Source organism: Somniosus microcephalus, chromosome 2 (assembly GCF_052327205.1).
Source record: "Somniosus microcephalus isolate GS21.2 chromosome 2, FLI_Smic_1.0, whole genome shotgun sequence".
Taxonomy (NCBI): Eukaryota; Metazoa; Chordata; class Chondrichthyes; order Squaliformes; family Somniosidae; genus Somniosus; species Somniosus microcephalus.
Genome location: NC_140988.1, coordinates 25,722,245 through 25,741,209, shown reverse-complemented (window position 1 = coordinate 25,741,209; position 18,965 = coordinate 25,722,245). Strand labels below are relative to the sequence as shown.

The window sequence follows — 18,965 nt, the reverse complement described above, 5'->3', positions numbered from 1 at the left end:
TAAATCTTGTATTTCTTAATAAAAGTATTAAAGTTGCTGCAACTAGACTCTGGGACCTATTAATTAATAAGATTAGCTGGAGTGGCTAAAACCTTACAAAAATGCTTTCAAGATTGTAGTCAGAGCCTCTGCTATTTCTACATCGAATTCTCTTCAGGGTCTTTCTCCACTACGAGTTCCACCAAGTAATTTCTTATCTATAGTTATCCTACCTGACTGCTCCACCTCCTCTTTTTGTATCTTCAATTCCCATTCCCACACTCTTCTGTGAAAACCAAGGCAAAGTACTTATCTGGTATATATCATGCCTCATCATCCAAACGAAGATTTCCTTTTTTTAATCTCTAATTGGCCCTACCCTTCTTTTATCTATTCTTTTATTTAAATATTTATAAAATTATTTACTACTTCCCATTGTGTTCCCTGCCGGTCAGTTTGTCTTCATACCCTCTCTTATCTTTTTGGCTTCCCCTCAATTTCCTATGTAGGGTTTCATTTTCTTTTCTATTATTAGCCCTAGATGTTTTCACCTACATAAAAATCTTATATTCAAAGTACTGTAATCTAAAGAAAGGACTTGCATTTATATAGCACATCATCGTATCCTCAGGACATCCCAAAATACTTCACAACCAAGAATTACTTTTTGATGTGCAGTCACTGTAGGTAAACACATTGACAAATTTACACACAGAAAGGTCCTACAAACAGGATACCACCATGTAATCGGTCTAGTTTTACCTTGTTTCTGCTCACAGTTGACAGCACAGCCAAGAATGAGCTGTAGCATTCGTCCAAGCTCTGCTGCATCAGAGTGTTCTCCTATCAAATTAACATCTGGCAGAGGGAAGTCAGTAATCTGTTGTCCCAGGACCTGTCAACAGATTAAAATAAAATTCAGCAATACCATTTACACCAGCTGTATGGAAGTAGAATTCCTACTGGCATTAGGATACACCAACATCAAAAATGTTCCACAGAATGTGATCCATGTTAATACAACTCCAGCCTTATGTACAGAATTGTTTGTCATAAACAGACGATTCTAGAAGAGAGGATATACTGGAACACAAAGTGCACAGCGTATTCCAAGTTTACTTCTTTCGTCCTTCAAATTTTTTCTGGAGTTGGTTGCGACACTGTTGAAATGTTTTTGGTGCAAAGAAATCCATAGTGATAATATTCATAAAGTTGCTCAGGTTCAATTAGCATCTGGGAGGTATTTCATTAATTTATCCATGGAAAGAATAAAAATAACATAGCAAAGTCCTCAAAATTAGAATTTTTATTTGTGGCTATTACAATTCTAACCTATAAATCATGTGCTTCAGGTACAACGCCTGATGTGGCAAATGTTTAAATTCTCAGATGTGTAGTAGTATTGGGTTGTCTTTAGGTAGGTGTCCATTGGACCTCACATAACAGTCACAGAATGAAGATTCCATTTCAGATGTACCATGAGAGAGCAGAGAAGAGATCCAATTATTATTCTTTGCAAGGAATTTGTGTGATTAAAATATAGAAGAAACACTGGGCTATGTTATTTTAAGAGCAAGCAGAACATGTACATGGCAGTAAGCGTGAATTCAAGATTCATACAATAAGGTAAAATGGGGAAACAAATGTTAATTTTAGCTTAAATTCTGTTCAGTACATTTTAGTAAAGGACTAACGTTGAACAAACAAGTCTAAAGGTCTGTAATTGAGAGTAGCTCCTTGATAAGACAATATTGATTCCACTACTATTACTGTATTGTCCGTTTACTTCTTACCATTTTATTTTAATGTGTGGTTTTATTTTTATTTCATCCAGTTTTCCAGAAACTGTTTGGAAAAAAGCATAAACCGCTTAGCTATAGGCCAATTATACCAATGGCAGATGTGTATATGGATTTTCAGAAGGCATTCAATAAGGTGTTTCACAGGAAGCTTGATACAAATATTGAGGCCTATGGTACAAGAGGAAATGTAGCTGCATGGATAGAAAGTTGACTGACGGACAAGAAACAAAGGGTTAGGCTTAATGGGTGCTACTCAGATTGGACACGGGTTGGTGTACCCTAGTCTCAGTACTGGATCTACTTTTTGCAAGTGTGGGGTAATGCATTTTGGGAGGAAAAACAAAGAATGGGAGTATAAACTCAATGGAAAGAAGCTGAGGGGTGTGGATGGATGGAGAGAGAAAGAACGAGAGAGAGAGAGAGAGAGAGAGAGAGAGAGAGAGAGAGAGAGAGAGAGAGAGAGAGAGAGAGAGAGAGAGACAGACAGGGGGTGATTTTGCCAATGGGGAGCTTTTGTTTGGCGGGACTCCCACTTGTCGGGTTTCAGTCCCGCCTCCATCAACTTCTGGCCAACCCGCGCTATTTTCCCTTGATTGACCTTGTTAAGCCCGCCCAGCGGGCTTAGCAGACCAATTAAGGGAAAGCCGGTTGCAGAGAACGTCAACGTACAACGTTTCATCTATCAAAAATTTTTGACAGATGAAGCTGTCAAACAGTGATATTCTCTGTGGTTTGATGAGGTCAAACCTCTTTCTTTTGCAGAAATGAGATGGTTGTTGCATTGGAGAATGTAACGGCCATCTGTCATCTCTACCGCAGAGGTGCGAGACTCTCCGCATACCCACCAACTGAAGCCTGCAGGAAGAAACAAAGGCAAGTACACTTTTTCTAACACTTTGCACTTACGTCAGATACTCACCTCTCCACACTTACACCCATCACTCACCTCCACAGCACTCTTTTGGACCCCTCCGATCCCCACAGACCCACTACTCGCCTCGCTGACCTGGCGGGTTTTGGAGCCTTCGGAATGCCCACACTTGAGGGCAAAAGGGGATAATCCTATTTTCTGCCTGTTAACTACCTGTTAACAGGCAGTTAAGTGGCTTTAATCCCTTCCTGCCTCCAAGGAGACGGGACCCGGCGCAGGACAGCTACCTGCCTCCTGGCAAGATGGCATGGAGGCGGGTTGGGCACCCGCCCCCAAATTCTGCCATTTTCCCGGCAGTCCATACCCAACTCCCCAGGGCTGGCAAAATCGCCCCCAGACAGACAGACCACTACAAAGAATAATAAAGCCTTCACCACACAGACTGCAGCATTGCAAGAAAAAGGCTCGCCACCATCTTCTATGGGCAACTAGGTATGGGAAATAAATGCTGACCTGGATAGCGGCGCCCACATCTCGAGAATGATCAAAAATACAAAAAAAAACACTTTGGATTCCCAAATACATGCATCAATATCATATGATGGCTGCACAATACACTTGGTAGAGTGTACATATGGGAATCTGTATGAAATATACACAATCTGAAAGAACTTAAAACAATGCAGGGTTATTTGGTCTATTTTTTTCATATTCAACGAAGCCACAAGGGGTCTTACAGTAGTAATTAAGTGAAATCATCTCACCTCATGATAGTAATCCAGAATCCCTTTTAAAATTTTCTTCAAATTGCTAACCTGTAAACAACAGAGAAAAGTGTAAATAAAGTACAACAAAGGAGACTGACAATTTAACACTTCAAACCATAAGCAATTCTCTTAATTTAAGGGGAAAAAATACAGGACTGACCACAATGTCGAATACTTCTGGATTTTTTTTTTTGCTGGTGTATCAGCATCTTACCGCATTATATGAGGACTTTTCCTTGAGCACCGTAGCTTTGCAAAGGAGGCTCAAGACAACTTCAGATGACTGAACTTCAGCCAAATTACTTGAAGTTAGTATCTGCGTAACTTGGTGACTATCTAAAATACTTATAGGATTTTAAATACTGTATTACAGTTAATTGTTCAACAAGTCATGGATATGCTGAAGTGAAAGGTTTCTAGCTTCACTATTCTGAAATGCAAGGAAACTAGTTTAGAAAGTTTACTGAAGTAACAGACAATAGTTGTTTTGGGAATTTAAAAGGCAGATTACTTCTGGCCAACCTCCTGTACCAGAATGTTAGATTGCGTACCTTGAGGTACAGTATCACTCATTCTTCGAAAGAAATTTAACTTCCACCACAAACGCGATACTGCATAAGTTTTGCATGCTGAACAGTCAGATGACCTTCCATCACTGCTGTATAGAAGGCTTTATTCTGGGACATGCACTTAGTTCTTTAGCTGGATGAGGCAGCATTGAGACCTCATGTACAGCAAGGCACTAAAAATAAAATGAAGAAAGTAAAGTAAGTTCCAAACCATAGGTCAGAAAGAGAAACTAGAGTCAGCGCCGGGAGGGGGCTTTGCATGTGGGAGGTAAACTTTTCACAGAACAATGAAAACCATACATCATCATGGTAGGTAACCTACAACTGTTTCTCATTTGTTCAACTACCAAAAAGGTTTTCCAAATACCAAAAATAAATTGGTGTTGGGATTCAGAGGACCAACATCTTAAAGTCAGTTTTATACACCACGCCAAAACACTCATTATCCAGAGCTTTCCAGTCGAGGCACATTGGTTGGTGTATCTTAGTTATAAAATTAGATATTTTAAGCAAAAATTTAATTTTCTGAAAAACATGATAAAGTTTTTTTTACGGGGCTGAAAACAAACTTACCTTTTTTAAAAGTATTTTTAAATTATAAAGGAGTGAAATTTTTTTAAAACTCTTGTGTTGGTAAAAGCAGGCCTTACCAGGCGTAAGATTTTTAAATGTTTTCAGCGAGCAGAAGTTGTGCAGAAAGCGCAACTTTCTGCCCGTGGAGGCCCTTTTCCCAGGCATGCCTAAACCTGGCACTTGCGAGGCCCCTACAGTTGCATATGCACCCGTGAGGGTTGGAAAATCCAGCCCAATATATCCCCTCTATTTTAAATGCATTTAGCTCCTTACTAATCTCATCATCCAATGTCATGTCCACTTATTCTATCTCCCTGGTAAATACTGAAGCAAAATAATTATTAAGTATTTCTGCCATCTCTCGGTCATTACCTGTGGTATTATCCGGTCTATCCCTATTCCCATCCCAACCTTCCTTTTTTTTTTAAATTGATGTGCTTATAAAATATTTTACTATTTTGTTTTATGTTCCTTGATAATTTAATTTCATAGTTCCTCTTTGCCTTCCTAATTGTTTTTTTGACTTCTCTCCAAATCTCTTCATATTCTCCCTTATCATGCACTCCCCTGGTGTCTATGTACTTAATGTATGCCTCTTACCGTACCCTCAATTGTTCCCTTATGGCTTTACTCATCCATGGAGTCACATTAGTGTTTAGTTTGTTCTTTCCTTTCAGCAGAATATATTGTTCCTGCACTCTGTTGAACGCCGTTTTAAATGTTTCCCATTGCTGTTCTACATCGTTGTTTTCCAATATTGTTGCCCATTTTATTTTCCCAAGTTCTATTCTCAGCCCCTCAAAATCAGCTTTTCTCCAATCTACTCCCCTGGTTTTCATCATACTTATGTCCTTCTCAATTATCATCTTAAAGCGTATTATATTTTGGTTACTATTGCCGAGATGTTCCCCTACTTTTACTTCTTATCTGCTCTGGTTCATTCCCCATTAATAGATCGAATAGCGAATCCTCCCTTGTTGGTCTTTTTATATATTGGGTTAGAAAGGAGTCCTGTAGACATTGTAGGAACTCCATTCCCTTTACCTACCTCTTCTGTCCAAGTAATATCGGGGTAGTTGAAATCCCCCATGATTATTATTCTATGTTTTTTACTCATTTCCCTCATTTGTCTGCATATTTCTTCCTCCACCTCCCTTCCGCTATTAGGTGATCTGTAGACTACACCTGTTAGTGTGATTGATCCTTTATTATCTTTTATTTCTATCCATATGGATTCTATTTTTGTCTTTTGCTGATCGCTATGTCACTTTTTTCTACTGCCATTATGTTATCCCTAATAAGTACAGCTACTCCACATCCCATTTTTCCCTCTATATTTTCTAAATATGTTATACCCTGCAATGTTTAATTCCTAGTCCTGATTTTTCCAAAGCCATGTCTCAGTAATCCCTATGTCTGGTTCCTCACAACACATGATTGCCTCCAGCTCCCATTTTATTACGGATGCTGTGTGCATTGCAGTACAGACAGTTTAACTCATTTTTAATAGGATTTCACAGAATCACAGAAACCCCACAGTGCAGATAGAGGCCATTACGGCCCATCGAGCCTGCACCGACACATATCCCACCCGATCCCCGTAACCCCTACACCAACACATATCCCACCCTATCCCTGTAACCCCATGTATTTAATGCCCCTAACACTAAGGGTCAATTTATCATAGCCAATCAACCTAACTTGCACATCTTTGGACTGTGGGAGGAAACCGGAGCACCCGGAGGAAACCCACGCAAACACGGGGAGAATGTGCAAACTCCACACAGACAGTCGCCCGAGGCCGGGTTCGAACCCGGGTCCCTGGCGCTGTGAGGCAACAATGCTAACCACTATGCCACCGTGCTGCCCTCTCACTTTATGTCTAACCATCTTTTTAGACTCATATTCTATAACTTTATTTATTCCCTGGCCATCAACGTCCTTCCTTACTTTATTCTTTCCTATGCTCTCTTTTCCTGTTTTGTTTATAATTAGGCTGGTTACGTTTCTTGTAGATCTGTCCCATCTTACCCGTTTAAAGCCTTTGCCACCTCCCTATTTACCCTTTCCGCTAGGACACAGGTCCGATCCCGGTTCAGGTGGAGCCCGTCCCATCGGTACAGCTCCCTCCTGTCCCAGAACTGGTGCCAGTGTCCCATGAAAAGGGACCCCTCTTTCCCACACCAGCCCTTTAGCCACATGTTAATTCTCCTGATCTGTCCACTTCAATGCCAATTTGCACGTGGCTCAGTCAATAATCCAGAGATTATTACCCTCGAGGTCCTGCTTTTTAATTTAAAGCCTAACTTCTGATACTCTTTCAGCAGGACCGCCTCCCCGTTTGTTCCAACATGGACCACGACAACTGGATTTCCCCCCTCCCTTTCCAAGTTCCTCGCCAGCTGCCGTGAGATATCCCTTACCCCGGCACCGAGTAGGCAACACACCCTTCGGGATTCTTGTTCTTGGCTGCAGAGGACGCTATCTATCCCCCTAATTATAGAGTCCCCAATCACTACCACATTTCTATTCTACTCTCCCCCCACCCGCCTCCTGAGCTACGGTGTCTTGGTCTCCATTATGGCTGTCCTCACAGGTAGTACCTGTTGGACAGGACCAGTGTCTGCGGGACCTCCTTCTCAACCTCTCCTAAATCCCCACTACCAGGCTCCCTAGCAGTCACGCCCTCCCCTTCCTGAACCTGTGCTTTCCTCTGGGGTGTGACTGCATTCTGGATAAAACTGTCCAGAAATTCCTCCACACTTCAATTCAATGAATCTGAGCCGGAGAGATTCGAGATAGAGACATCTGCAGACATGTTCGCTCAGGACAGTCTCGCTGTCCACAAACTCCCACATACTGCAGTCCAGGCACACAACCTGCCCTGCCATACAGTACAGGAGCAAGGATGTCTTGCTGCAGTTGTACAGGGCCTTGGTGAGACCACACCTTGAGTAGTGTGTGCAGTTTTGGTCGCCTTATCTGAGGAAGGATGTTCTTGCCATGGAGAGTGTGCAGCGAAGATTCACCATACTGATACCTGGGATGGCAGGAATGACGTATGAAGGGAGATTGGGTCGATTAGGCTTATATTCGCTAGAGTTTAGAAGAATGAGAGGGGATCGCATTGAAACTTATAAAATTCTAACAGGACTAGACAGACTAGATGCAAGAAGGATGTTCCCGATGGCAGGGGAGTCCAGAACCAGGGGTCACAGATAAGGGGTAAGCCATTTAGGACTGAGATGAGGAGGAATTTTTTCACCCAGAGAGTGGTGAACCTGTGGAATTCTCTACCACACAAGGCAGTTGAGGCCAACTTATTAAATATATTCAAGAAGGAGTTAGATATATTTCTTAAGGCTAAAGGGATCAAGGGATATGGGGAGAAAGTAGGGACAGGGTACTGAATTTGGATGATCAGCCATGATCTCATTAAATGGCAGAACAGGCTCAAGGGGCCGAATGGCCTACTCCTGCTCCTATCTTCTATATCTTAGTCAAGCCTTATTTTACTTATTTAATTAGTTAAAGTCTTTACTCAATGATTAGTTATAGTTATATTAATTAGTTTAACTAGTTAAACTATGAATTTAATACAGTACTTTGTAGTTTCCCGCACCTAATTTAAACCACTGTCCTAGGTTAGAGAGAAGAAAACCTTAATACTCACCAACCAATCAGCTACCTGCTGTCCTGTGACGTCACTCCTTGTTTTTTTGGAAATTGTCAAAGGTTCTGCCGCCGCTGATACAGATTCCAATTAGGTAGGCATGATCTTATTGAATGGTGGAGCAGGCTCGAGCAGCCATATGGCCTACTCCTGCTCCTATTTCATATGTTCTTATGAGAGGTTGTGGGGGCGGGGACAGGAAAACAGGTAGGCGAGAGTAGTTTTGAGTTGCTCTAGCAAACTGCCAACACAGTACAATGCTTCAAATAGTCTCCTCCTATGCTTTACAATTCTATGGTTCTACGCTGATGGCAATATGATAGCGATAAGTAGCAGTAGGAAAGGAAAGTGGTAGTTACTGGGATTCACACCGTCTTTTTTATGGCTGATCACTTGAGGTATAAAGCAGAAACAAATGACAGAGGAAAGAGAAATATATGCATGCAGTTCCTGTGGTGTTGTTGACATGCATCTTGTCTCCCCTCTGGGTTTTTTTTTCCAGCAAAATGTTTTTTAGCGGATTGAAACTTCCTTCATAGCTTAGGCCTGGAATTATCCTTGCCCCTGTTCCCTGAATGCTTTCCAATACATCTATCCTTTTTGAGATATGGAGACTAAAACTGCAAGTCATACTCTAGAATTGCCCTCATCATTGAGGTGTAGAACATCAGTATAATTTGTTCAGAGTGGTGCAATGGCCTCCAGATGCACAAGCTGTCTCATTAATAACGGATTAATATTCCGAACAAGACAGAATGATGCGTGTATTTTTCAAACTAGTTGAAGGATTTTGGACTCGGATATGGACTTTTAAGGAAGAAAAGAATGGGCTTGGTAAAAGAGCAGAACCTTGTTAAAGGTATGAACAAAGGAAAGAACACAAAACTATCAGCTTGGCCAAAATCAGAGAGCATGATGGTCTTTGCTTACTGTCCAGTATGCTTCAGAGAGAAAGCACAGTCAAGACAACTGGTTAGGCTAGAGGCCAGGACATGGTAAACATAGCAACTGCGACAGAGATAGAAACAAGGCCTGAGGAACTAATAAGAAATTCTTCAGTGTTAGAACTGAAAATAACCTCAAATATGCCAGTAGCAGACCTGAAGAAGGAAAACATATAAACAGCGATTATTAGGAGAACCATGTGTTATATTTGAATAAGACGGCATAGGAGAGGAACCTTCTTATCTTCCAAGAAAAAGGACTTGATAATTCCTTCGTTCTTGAGTTGCGATCGCTAGAAAGGTTCTACGAGAGGCTATACTTTCTTTCTGGTAAAAACTGCCATGTTTGAATGTCAAATAAAATGCTTCAGAATTAGAAAATAACTAGTGACTTGCTTGATCCTTGACTTTTCATATCCTGAACGAGAGAGAGAGGGAAATCCCTATTGATTTGGTACCAAAATCCAAGATGCAAATGTGTTAAGATCAAGCAGTAATTAATTTGGACTAAGAGGCATCAGCCTAGTTGGTTGAGAAAGTCTAGACCACATCCCAGACCTGCTCCAGACAGGAAGGGCTGCTGCCTCACAACGGCTCAACAACTAAGTTGAGGGATCAGTAGTTAGGACAATCACATCCTAGTGCAACTGGCTTCGGAGGTTAACTAAAGTTCTGGGAGCTTAGTTGTAATCCACTGGCACTGTACAGCGTGCGGCTGTACTGCAGATACTGGGCTACAGGCAGGGTTTGAGGCTAGATGGTGTCATTAGTGTTAGGCTCCCAAAGGGAAAGGAGCAGTTTGGGGACTTCAAGCAGCATAGAGACCCATTTGAGGAAATAAGCTCTGCGAGCTTAGAAGGCTCAGGGGGCCAAAACAGGAGCTATCCTCGGGGAGCTTATAGAAAAAGTGGAGTCCGCCATCTAAACTTCCACTGGGTTTTTTTTAGGGGGGGGGCGGGAGGAACAATTTGTGGACTCAAATCATCACCGATGTGTGGGATTCAGTTCAGGGAGCTGAACTAGGAAAAGAAACTCAAGGATAGACAGTGCTTTAAAGACAAAAGTACTGTAAAGGTATGGACAAATAATACAATTATTCCCCAATGCACCAATAAGCAAGGCAAGCCAGTACCTGGGAAGAAGGGGATACAGTACAAGGGGGGTGGATGACTTCAGTATGGATGAAGTCCTGCCAGACAAATTGACCTTTCAAAAGAGATCAATTCAATTTTCAACAAATGGGCAATCCAGTGATAGCCTCATAACAATATTTTAGCACAGTGGTATTGGAACTCTGCTCCAGGATCAGAAACATCATGACAGTAACCCCGGATAGTCTGTTGACCCTTGAGCTTGCTGTACACTGTTCCTTAATGCTTTTCAGTTAAAGTAGAGACCATTCATTAAATTTGAGCAGAGGTGGCAATTTCTACTGACCTTGTTCTCTGATCTTCTGGCCTTCTAACGATTGGCTCAGTATAGGGTAAACCCTCTGACCCCAATACTGTATATGGTCAAATGGACCAGTGATCCCTAGAGCTTCTGAATGATGGGGTGAATAAAGGAGGAAGTGGGTCAGAGGTACAAGGATTCTGGAAGTTGGTAACATTGCTGGCTTCCATGAAAGCTTCTAATTTGAAGGCTTCTAACCTCAAACTGTAGCCTTTCGTTTTTGTCCTTTTTCTCTCAAACCAATTTTCAATTTCTGATGTTTGCTACTTAACCCTGTTCCTGTACTGATTTAAAGTCTCAAGCTCACAGTCTGTGTCCCTATCCAAGCCTGGTGTGGTGACGGGCTGATCAATAGCCTTGTGATTTTAATTTCTCTCTCTTTTTCCTAATTCATTTGTTACACTTGCCGTGTCGAACCAAGGGATTTTTTTTTACGCAAGAACTCCTTTACAGCCTTTCTCTTGTCTGACTAGCAGTCTGACTAGCAGAGATCAATAAATACCAAGGTGCTAAGTGCCTCCTGAATGACCAGCCACTTCTAACAAAAGGGACATTGTTTGGGATCAGTGAAAAACAACTGCCCATCCCGCATTTAAATCACCTCTTATGTGCATGTGGACGGCCAACCAGCATGCTTCTGTACAAAACACATTAATATCGCCTATGTGCAAGTCTTTTTCATGAAAAAATTTGCCACAGAATCCTGAATCATGACTGTTACGTCCGTGTATAATCAGACACAGACTGCGGAGAACGGTACAACAGGTGTTTACTCAACGTGGCTCAGACTGCAACTGATCTGTACAGATTACTACTCAACGTTATATACAGGTGTGGTCACTGCCAGTACTACAGTATACATGAGCTGTAAAAAGTAGTTCCCCCCTTAAAAAGGTACATACATTACAATTCCTCCCCTTTTAGATTAACAGTACCATAACACTCATTTAACAATTAAATATCAAACTAATTACAATTAACACTTTTAACATGCAACATTAGCTGAAAATAGTCTATTTATAAATTCAGTCTTTGGGGAGGCTTCCTGAGCCTTTCTGGATAGCGCCTTTCCCGAGTGTCTTGCTCTTGGTGCGGAGGCGATTCTGGCCCCCTGTCATCGGTTGGTTCATCAGCTTCCGATGCTACTGTTTCTGGGGTAGATGCTACCTGCACGTCGGGTTCATCACCAGGTACGTATGGGCGAGGCATGGGGTAGACTTGTTCCTGTGACTCTAGGATCTGGTCAGCATGGCGTCTCACGATACTCTCCCCAACGTCCACTGTGTACATTAGTGGGCCCTGCCATGTGCATATAGTTCCTGGCTGCCATTTTTCTGTTCGGTAGTCGCGGGCCAAGACTGGTTGCCCTACATTGAAGCTCCTTGTTGGCTTCTCATGGATGTGCTGGAATTGCTTACACTCAACATCTCTTTGTACGTTTGGTCTGAGCAAATCCAGGCGAGATCTTAACCTTCGGTTAAAGAACATCATGGCTGGGGCCTGGTTGGTGACTGCATGTGTCGCATTCCGGTAGGCGAACAGGAAATTGTCCACCTTGTGCTGCAGCGGAATGTTGTCATTGTACATAGCCTTTATTGCCTTCTTAAAGGTTTGTACAAACCTCTCAGCCAATCCATTTGTGGCTGGATGATACGGGGCGGGTGTGTAATGCCTTACCCCATTCTTTTTCAAGAACCTCCGGAACTCTTCGGACACAAACTGTGGTCCGTTGTCGGAGCAAATCTGTTCTGGCAAGCCATTCCTGGCAAAAATGGTTCGTAGAACTGCAATAGTTTTCTCCGTGGTGGTGGAGGACATTTTGATGACCTCAGGCCATTTCGAGTGCGCATCCACGGCTATTAAAAACATTGAGTCCATGAATGGACCAGCAAAATCAATATGCACCCGTTGCCATGGAGAGGAGGGCCACTCCCATGGGTGTAGAGGGGCCTGTGGTGGTGCATTTGGACATCCTGAGCAACTCTTGCTCAGGTCCTCGATTTGTTTATCGATTCCCGGCCACCACACAAGCCCTGGCTAGGCTTTTCATTTTTACCCCTCTCAGATGACCCTCATGAAGCTCATTGAGCACTCTATCCCTTAACTTGGATGGAATTACCACTCGGGATCCACACATCAAGGTCCCCCGGCACACTGACAGCTGTTCTCTCCTTGTCGAGAATGCTGGCAACAGTGAGTCGCCATGTGCTGGCCATCCCTTTACCGTCAAATCATATACCCGAGACAGTGTCGGGTGATTTCGGGTTTCCTTTTCGATACAAGCGTTAGTTACCGGTAGGTATTCAACTATAGTCGAATGGAATATTTCGACAGGATCCACTGCTGGTGCTTCCTCCGCAGTAGGCAGTGGCAGGCGTGATAGCCCATCAGCATTTCCATGCTGTTTCGTGCCCTTATATTCAATCTCAGTGGTGTGCCCCCAGAAAAAGTGACGATCTTTGTAGTCGTTGCGCAATCACCGGAACGCCCTTCTTCGGATTAAAAATGGAGACAAGAGGCTGGTGATCAGTCAGCAAGGTAAATTTCTGCCCGTGCAGACAGTGGTTGAACTTTTTCACTCCCCACACTAGGCTGAGGGCCTCCCTGTCAATCTGGGTGTAGTTACGCTCGGCTGAGGTTAGTGATCGTGACGCAAAGGCTATTGGCCTCTCTGAGCCGTCCGAGAATTTGTGCGACAGCACCGCTCCAATGCCGTAGGGTGACGCATCACATGCCACCCGAATTGGTAATGCTGGGTTGTAATGGGCCAATACCTCTTTCGATGTGATTAGTGTTTTGCTCTTCTGGAAAGCTCGTCTACATCCGTCACTCCACTTCCATGGCACCCCAGTTTGCAGTAGGGTGTTCAGTGGGTGTAGTATTGTAGACAAATTTGGCAAGAACTTATGGTAGTAGTTTACCAGCCCGAGGAACGACCTCAGTTGTGACACATTTTCCAGTGCTGGAGCCTTGACTACTGCCTCAATCTTCTCTGGGGACTTATGTAACCCCTCTATCGATAACGTGGCCACAATACGAGATCTGTTTTCTAAAAAACTCGCATTTGGGGCGGTTAGCTCGGAGCTCATATTCCTGCAATCTAGTGAGCACCTGCTCCAGGTTGGGAAGGTGATCAGTCATGTTCGCCCGTGACCAGGATGTCGTCCAAATTACACTGGGTCCCTGGGATCCCTTGCAGGACTTGTTCCATTGCCCTCTGCCAAATAGCCAGAGCTGATGCTACCCCGAATACCAGCCGGTTGTATTGGTAGAGACCTTTATGGGTGTTGATTGCGAGTTATTTTTTTGATGCTTCTTCTACCTCCATTTGCAGATACGCCTGGGCCAGATCAATCTTAGTGAAGCGTTTCCCTCCAGATAGCGAGGCGAAAATATCTTCAATCTGCGAAGTGGATATTGTACGGTGTGAAGGACCGGGTTCACCATTACCTTAAAGTCCCCACAGATGCGAACCTTCCTTGGTTCCCCAGGCGTGCTGCTCAACGACTTTTTCAATCACAGGGACGATGGGTGTAGCCCACTCGCTCCAGTCTACCTTGGACAGTACACCTGAACGTTCCAGACTCTCCAGCTCTGCTTCGATGGCTGGGCGGATCGCATAAGGTTCCGGTCTGGCCTTAAAAAAATTTTGGACTTGTGTTTTCTTCAATTTTAATCGTCGCTGTCATGCCTTTTAGTGTTCCGAGTCCTTGCTGGAACACTTCTTTCGCATCAGTTAGGATCTTTGACAGTCGCCCAGGTGTGACGTTGTCATCCTTTTTGTCAGCCAGTCAGTGCCGGTATGGAATGCCAATCCAGTTGTATTTTCCGGATCCATTCATGTCCCAGTAATGGTGGTCCTCCATCTTGCAATACATACAGGTCTAGTTTTGGTGTTTCCTTACCGTTATATATAACAGTCACCCTTATTTTTCCTTTGGGGTAGACTTTTTGCCCCGTGTACGTCTTCAAAATAATTTGTGTGTCTCTCAAGGGTATGTGTGAGAATAGCCGCTCGTAGTCCCGTCGGTTTATGACTGTTAGGGCTGATCCTGTGTCCAATTCCATCTTTACCTGGACTCCTGCTATCTTGAGAGTGACCCAAATGGTTCGGTGATCCTCTGTTGTGATCACATTATGTAGTTTCAGACAACTCAGTTCCCTGCTTTTGGAGTCGTTATCACTCTTTTGTTCGTCTGAACTATTCGCCGTTATCTTATGTACCTTCTTGTACTTTCCTTTGGTCGGTTTCTTATTGCTGGTTTTCTTTCCCGACCTGCAGACTCGTGCTATGTGTCCTACTTTTCCACACTGTCTGCACACTTTGTCTTTGAACCAGCAATCATTCTGGTCGTGTGTTGTTCTGCCGCAGCGATAGCACTTCTCTGTTCCATATGACATTTCGTTTGTGCCATATTCTTGCGGTCTCTGTTGTATCTCTGCAGCGCCCCGTGCTGCTGCTTCATATGATACCACAATGCTGAAATCCTTTTCCAGCGTAAGGTCCTTTTCAGATAAAAGCAGTTTCTGGGTTCCTTCACTTTGAAGCCCACACACAAACTTGTCCCTTAAGGTATCTGCCAGTCCCGCTGCAAACTGGCAGTGTTTCGATAGTTTGCGCAGTTCTGTTAAATAATCAGCATTGCTTTCATCCTTATGCTGGTTCCGTTTGTGAAACTTGAATCTTTCTGCTATCAGCAGCGGTGTGGGGTTTAAATGTTCCTTTAGTATCGTTACTATGTCTTCAAAACTCTTTTCCATTGGCTTCGTTGGGGTTACTAGATTTCGCAATAACCCATACGTCTTTGCACCCATTAAATTCAACAATACCGACGCTTTCTTGTCATCTGACACCTCATTTGCCTTGCAGTACACCTCTATTCGTTCGACATATGTAGTCCAATCTTCGACTTCATTGTCAAATGCGGTGATACTGCCACTCTTCGGCATTTTGGGTGTGGTTTAAAATGGCGTCTCCCAATGGTTTAAAATGGCATCTCCTGCGCTTTCCTTCCTCCCCCGCTGCTGCCGGTTCTCGTGGCAATGGCGGCGCCCTGTAGGTTTCGTGCGCTTCTCCTGCGCTGCTGCCAACGCCGCTCTCTGCGGTCCTCGTGGCAATGGCGGCGCCTCGCGGGTTTCTGCGCGTCTCTCTCTCCCCCTCTCTCCGACGCTGCTCGGCCCCTGAACACCGGCTGCGCCCTGCCCTCTCTCTCTCTCCCCCCCCCCGTCGACGCTGCTCGGCCCTTTGCTGTGCCGCTCGGTCGGGCTCTAGCCCGCCGCTGTCCGGGAAGGGTCTGCGCACTACCTGTTGCCAGCCCGTTTCGCTGGACCACCTCGACTGGAAAGCCAAGCCTGGCTCTCGACAGCCTCCCCCACAATTCTCGAGTCTCTGCTGGATGACTGGGCGGTTGCCCGTGGTCGACGCCCGAGTCTCTGGCCTTGACCTCCAATCCACTGATCTCCAGGAACGAATCCCCAGGAGGTGATGCAGAGTTGCAGGTAGGTTCGAACCTGCCTCGTCGCCAATGTTACGTCCGTGTATAATCAGACACAGACTGCGGAGAACGGTACAAACGGTGTTTACTCAACGTGGCTCAGACTGCAACTGATCTGTACAGATTACTACTCAACGTTATATACAGGTGTGGTCACTGCCAGTACTACAGTATACATGAGCTGTAAAAAGTAATTCCCCCCTTAAAAGGTACATACATTACAATGACCATCTTGAACTTTTTCTTCAAGATGATGCTCTGTGGTCAAGGATTGGAGTTCTTGAAGATTACAAAATAATTAGTTTAAAACCTGATCCTCAGACTGTCCACAGAAAATCACTCCCTTGAATTTTGTAAGGGAACCCGTGAAGTAGAAGGTACAGTCATCCATGCAGCACATAATAGATTTCACAATGACACAAGATTTTGAGAAAATTACCTCACTCCAATTGGAGTCTTGAGATAACTGGAAGGAGGTGTGGTGCCATTGGTTGGTGAAAACAGGTTGTACATTTTTTGGGTGCTTTTCACATCTTTCCAGAATGGCCTCCAAATAAGCTTGCTCCTCACAAAGACAGCCCACTCAGCCTTTTTGGTAAATCCAGTGGAAAGTCTCAAATTCTTAGCCCGAGTAACAGGAAAATATCGTGCCAACCATCATTTTAAAAGCTTATCGAATGTTATTCATATTACATATTGAACCCGGCTCTTGGCTCTAACAAGAAGATAGTCAAGTTGATCTTAATCAACTGTTTTACAGAAATGTACATTGTAACAGGGGTAAAAAGCCTCCCATCCCAATTGCCCTTCATTCTGATTTGTTCTTTAAAGTTACTGGACTTCTCCCTAATAAAGACACTTGCAATTGTTTTATTTCTGTACTTGGTTAGTACAGTATGTAGCTGCATGAGCAGGATATATTCTGAAGCCTGGGAATACAACAGCCGATCAGGCCTCAATGATAAGAGGTTGCTTGAAATTCACTGTACCAGATTATATTTGTTGCAGTCCATAATACTGTAGTGGATGCAACTAGAATAGTATGACCAGCTGAATTACGTCAGACTAATTATAGCATTTGTGTTTGTCTCAGGAATTGCTTTAATCAGAAGCAATCTTAATCAAATTAAATATGTTCTGATTCAACACCCTACCCAGGCCCTATTGCCAAGACATGGAGGAAGCCCTGGAATAGGGTCACTTTCTCCAACTCCCCTTGCTCAGAAGATGGGGAAGCTTCTTGGCCCCAGTAACTTGCTTGAAACCATGCATCTTCTCATCTTGGGCTCTATTATCAACCGATCACTGTAGCAAGACTAGAATCAAGATTCTATGATCAAAGGGGGTAGAGATATCTTAAAGCTGACCATTCAATCCTTCTCCCAGTCTCTCACTCATGTGAAGCCCAAAAGTGTACATTACCCACGTCCGCCCCTACTTCACCCCCATTTCTGAAACCTTCATGCATGTCTTCATCACATCCAAGTTCCACTTCTTCAAAGCTCTCTTAACTGCCTTCATGAGCTCAACTTCAAGGGCTCAATAAGCCCTTGACATCCTTCCTAAGTGTTGTGCCCAAAATTGGGCTCAAAAGTCTAGTTGAGGCCTAACCAATGATTTATAAAGGTTTACCATAACTTCCTTGCTTTTGTACTCTAGCCTCTATTTATACAGCCACGGTTCCTGTATGCTTTATTAACAGCCTTTAATGAAGTCCCTCAAAAAACAGTCTCACAAGCTTACTCATTCTCTTTTGAGAGGGTATTGTTGTCAGTGAATCAGTTCTGTGGTTTCAAATTATACTGCACAGCTACCTCACCGAGGGCAATAAAATTAACTGAGTAGTCACCAACCGTGACACTTCAGTCACTTGACAGGACACTCTAGGGGAATCAAGGGATATGGAGATTGGGCGGGAAAGTCGAGTTGAGGTTGATGATCAGCCATGATCTTATTGAAGGGTGGAGCAGAATAAGGGACCGTATGGCCTACTCCTGCTCCTATTTCTTATGTTCTTACGACAGAGATTGGCTAACATTTACACTGGTGGCCAAATCTATGGGCTTGGCTGATTTGCGATTGATCTTAGAGGAGACTGTATGAAGTCCTTTCCCTGGCTATTCAAATTCACAATATTACTTGAACACGTTCCCTTCATTGGAACAGCCTTACATCCAATTCTTAGCTGCAGCAGGAATCTGTATGGTAACAAAGTTAATCGGGGTGAACCGTTTGTCTGGTTTTCTTCTGATTTTTCTCTATTGAAGATTTTTGAATGAACAATGGTAGAGAGATAATATAAAGATAAGTACCTTTAATCGCCAGTTGTCCCCCACTTCTGTCTTGATACGATTTAGCCAGGTATCATCAAACCATGACTGATCTCTGCAAATATATGAAAAGATAATCTTTATTTTTCATACATTAAATCATCTGAATCATTTTAATATAAAATAGCACATGCATCATAAAATTGGTACAGCTACACACATTAACTGTTCATTTGATCATCACATTTCCTGTCATATTTGATCAATTAAAAAAAAAATCACACGTCTAACTATGAAAACTCTCAAAAAAAATCTACCAAACCTGAAACTCAACCAAATCACTCAGAATACACGGTAAGCGAATGAAGTAGTGATGATGAAATACACTGTGCTCTCCATTTAGTAATGTGTCAGGTATACATCTTCAAAAAGTGGAAAGTCAAAAAATTGGCAGAAAAATAGAATCTTACTGATTTTCCTGCTGGTTTCAATTATTTTCACCTAGGCAAGAACAATACCAAGATATTACTGTATGGAAACAGATTGAGTCATTACTGCTGTCTGTAAATA

General features: G+C 43.3%; 1 protein-coding gene across 7 annotated transcripts in view; it reads right to left on the bottom strand.

Annotated features, from left to right (window-relative positions):
• The window catches only part of hook3 (hook microtubule-tethering protein 3), a 127,473-nt gene that overhangs the window by 79,366 nt on the left and 29,142 nt on the right, over positions 1 to 18,965 (bottom strand). For all 7 annotated transcript variants that reach the window (XR_015080978.1, XM_086007766.1, XM_086007748.1 and 4 more), the window contains exons 3-5: positions 18,438 to 18,510; positions 3,417 to 3,467; positions 742 to 874 (exon numbers count right to left, since the gene is read on the bottom strand). Coding sequence is in view for 6 of the 7 variants with exons in the window: in XM_086007766.1 (XP_085863892.1) it covers positions 742 to 874; positions 3,417 to 3,467; positions 18,438 to 18,510 (257 nt within the window). In the remaining variant the exon portion in view is untranslated. The remainder of the gene's footprint in view (positions 1 to 741; positions 875 to 3,416; positions 3,468 to 18,437; positions 18,511 to 18,965) is intronic.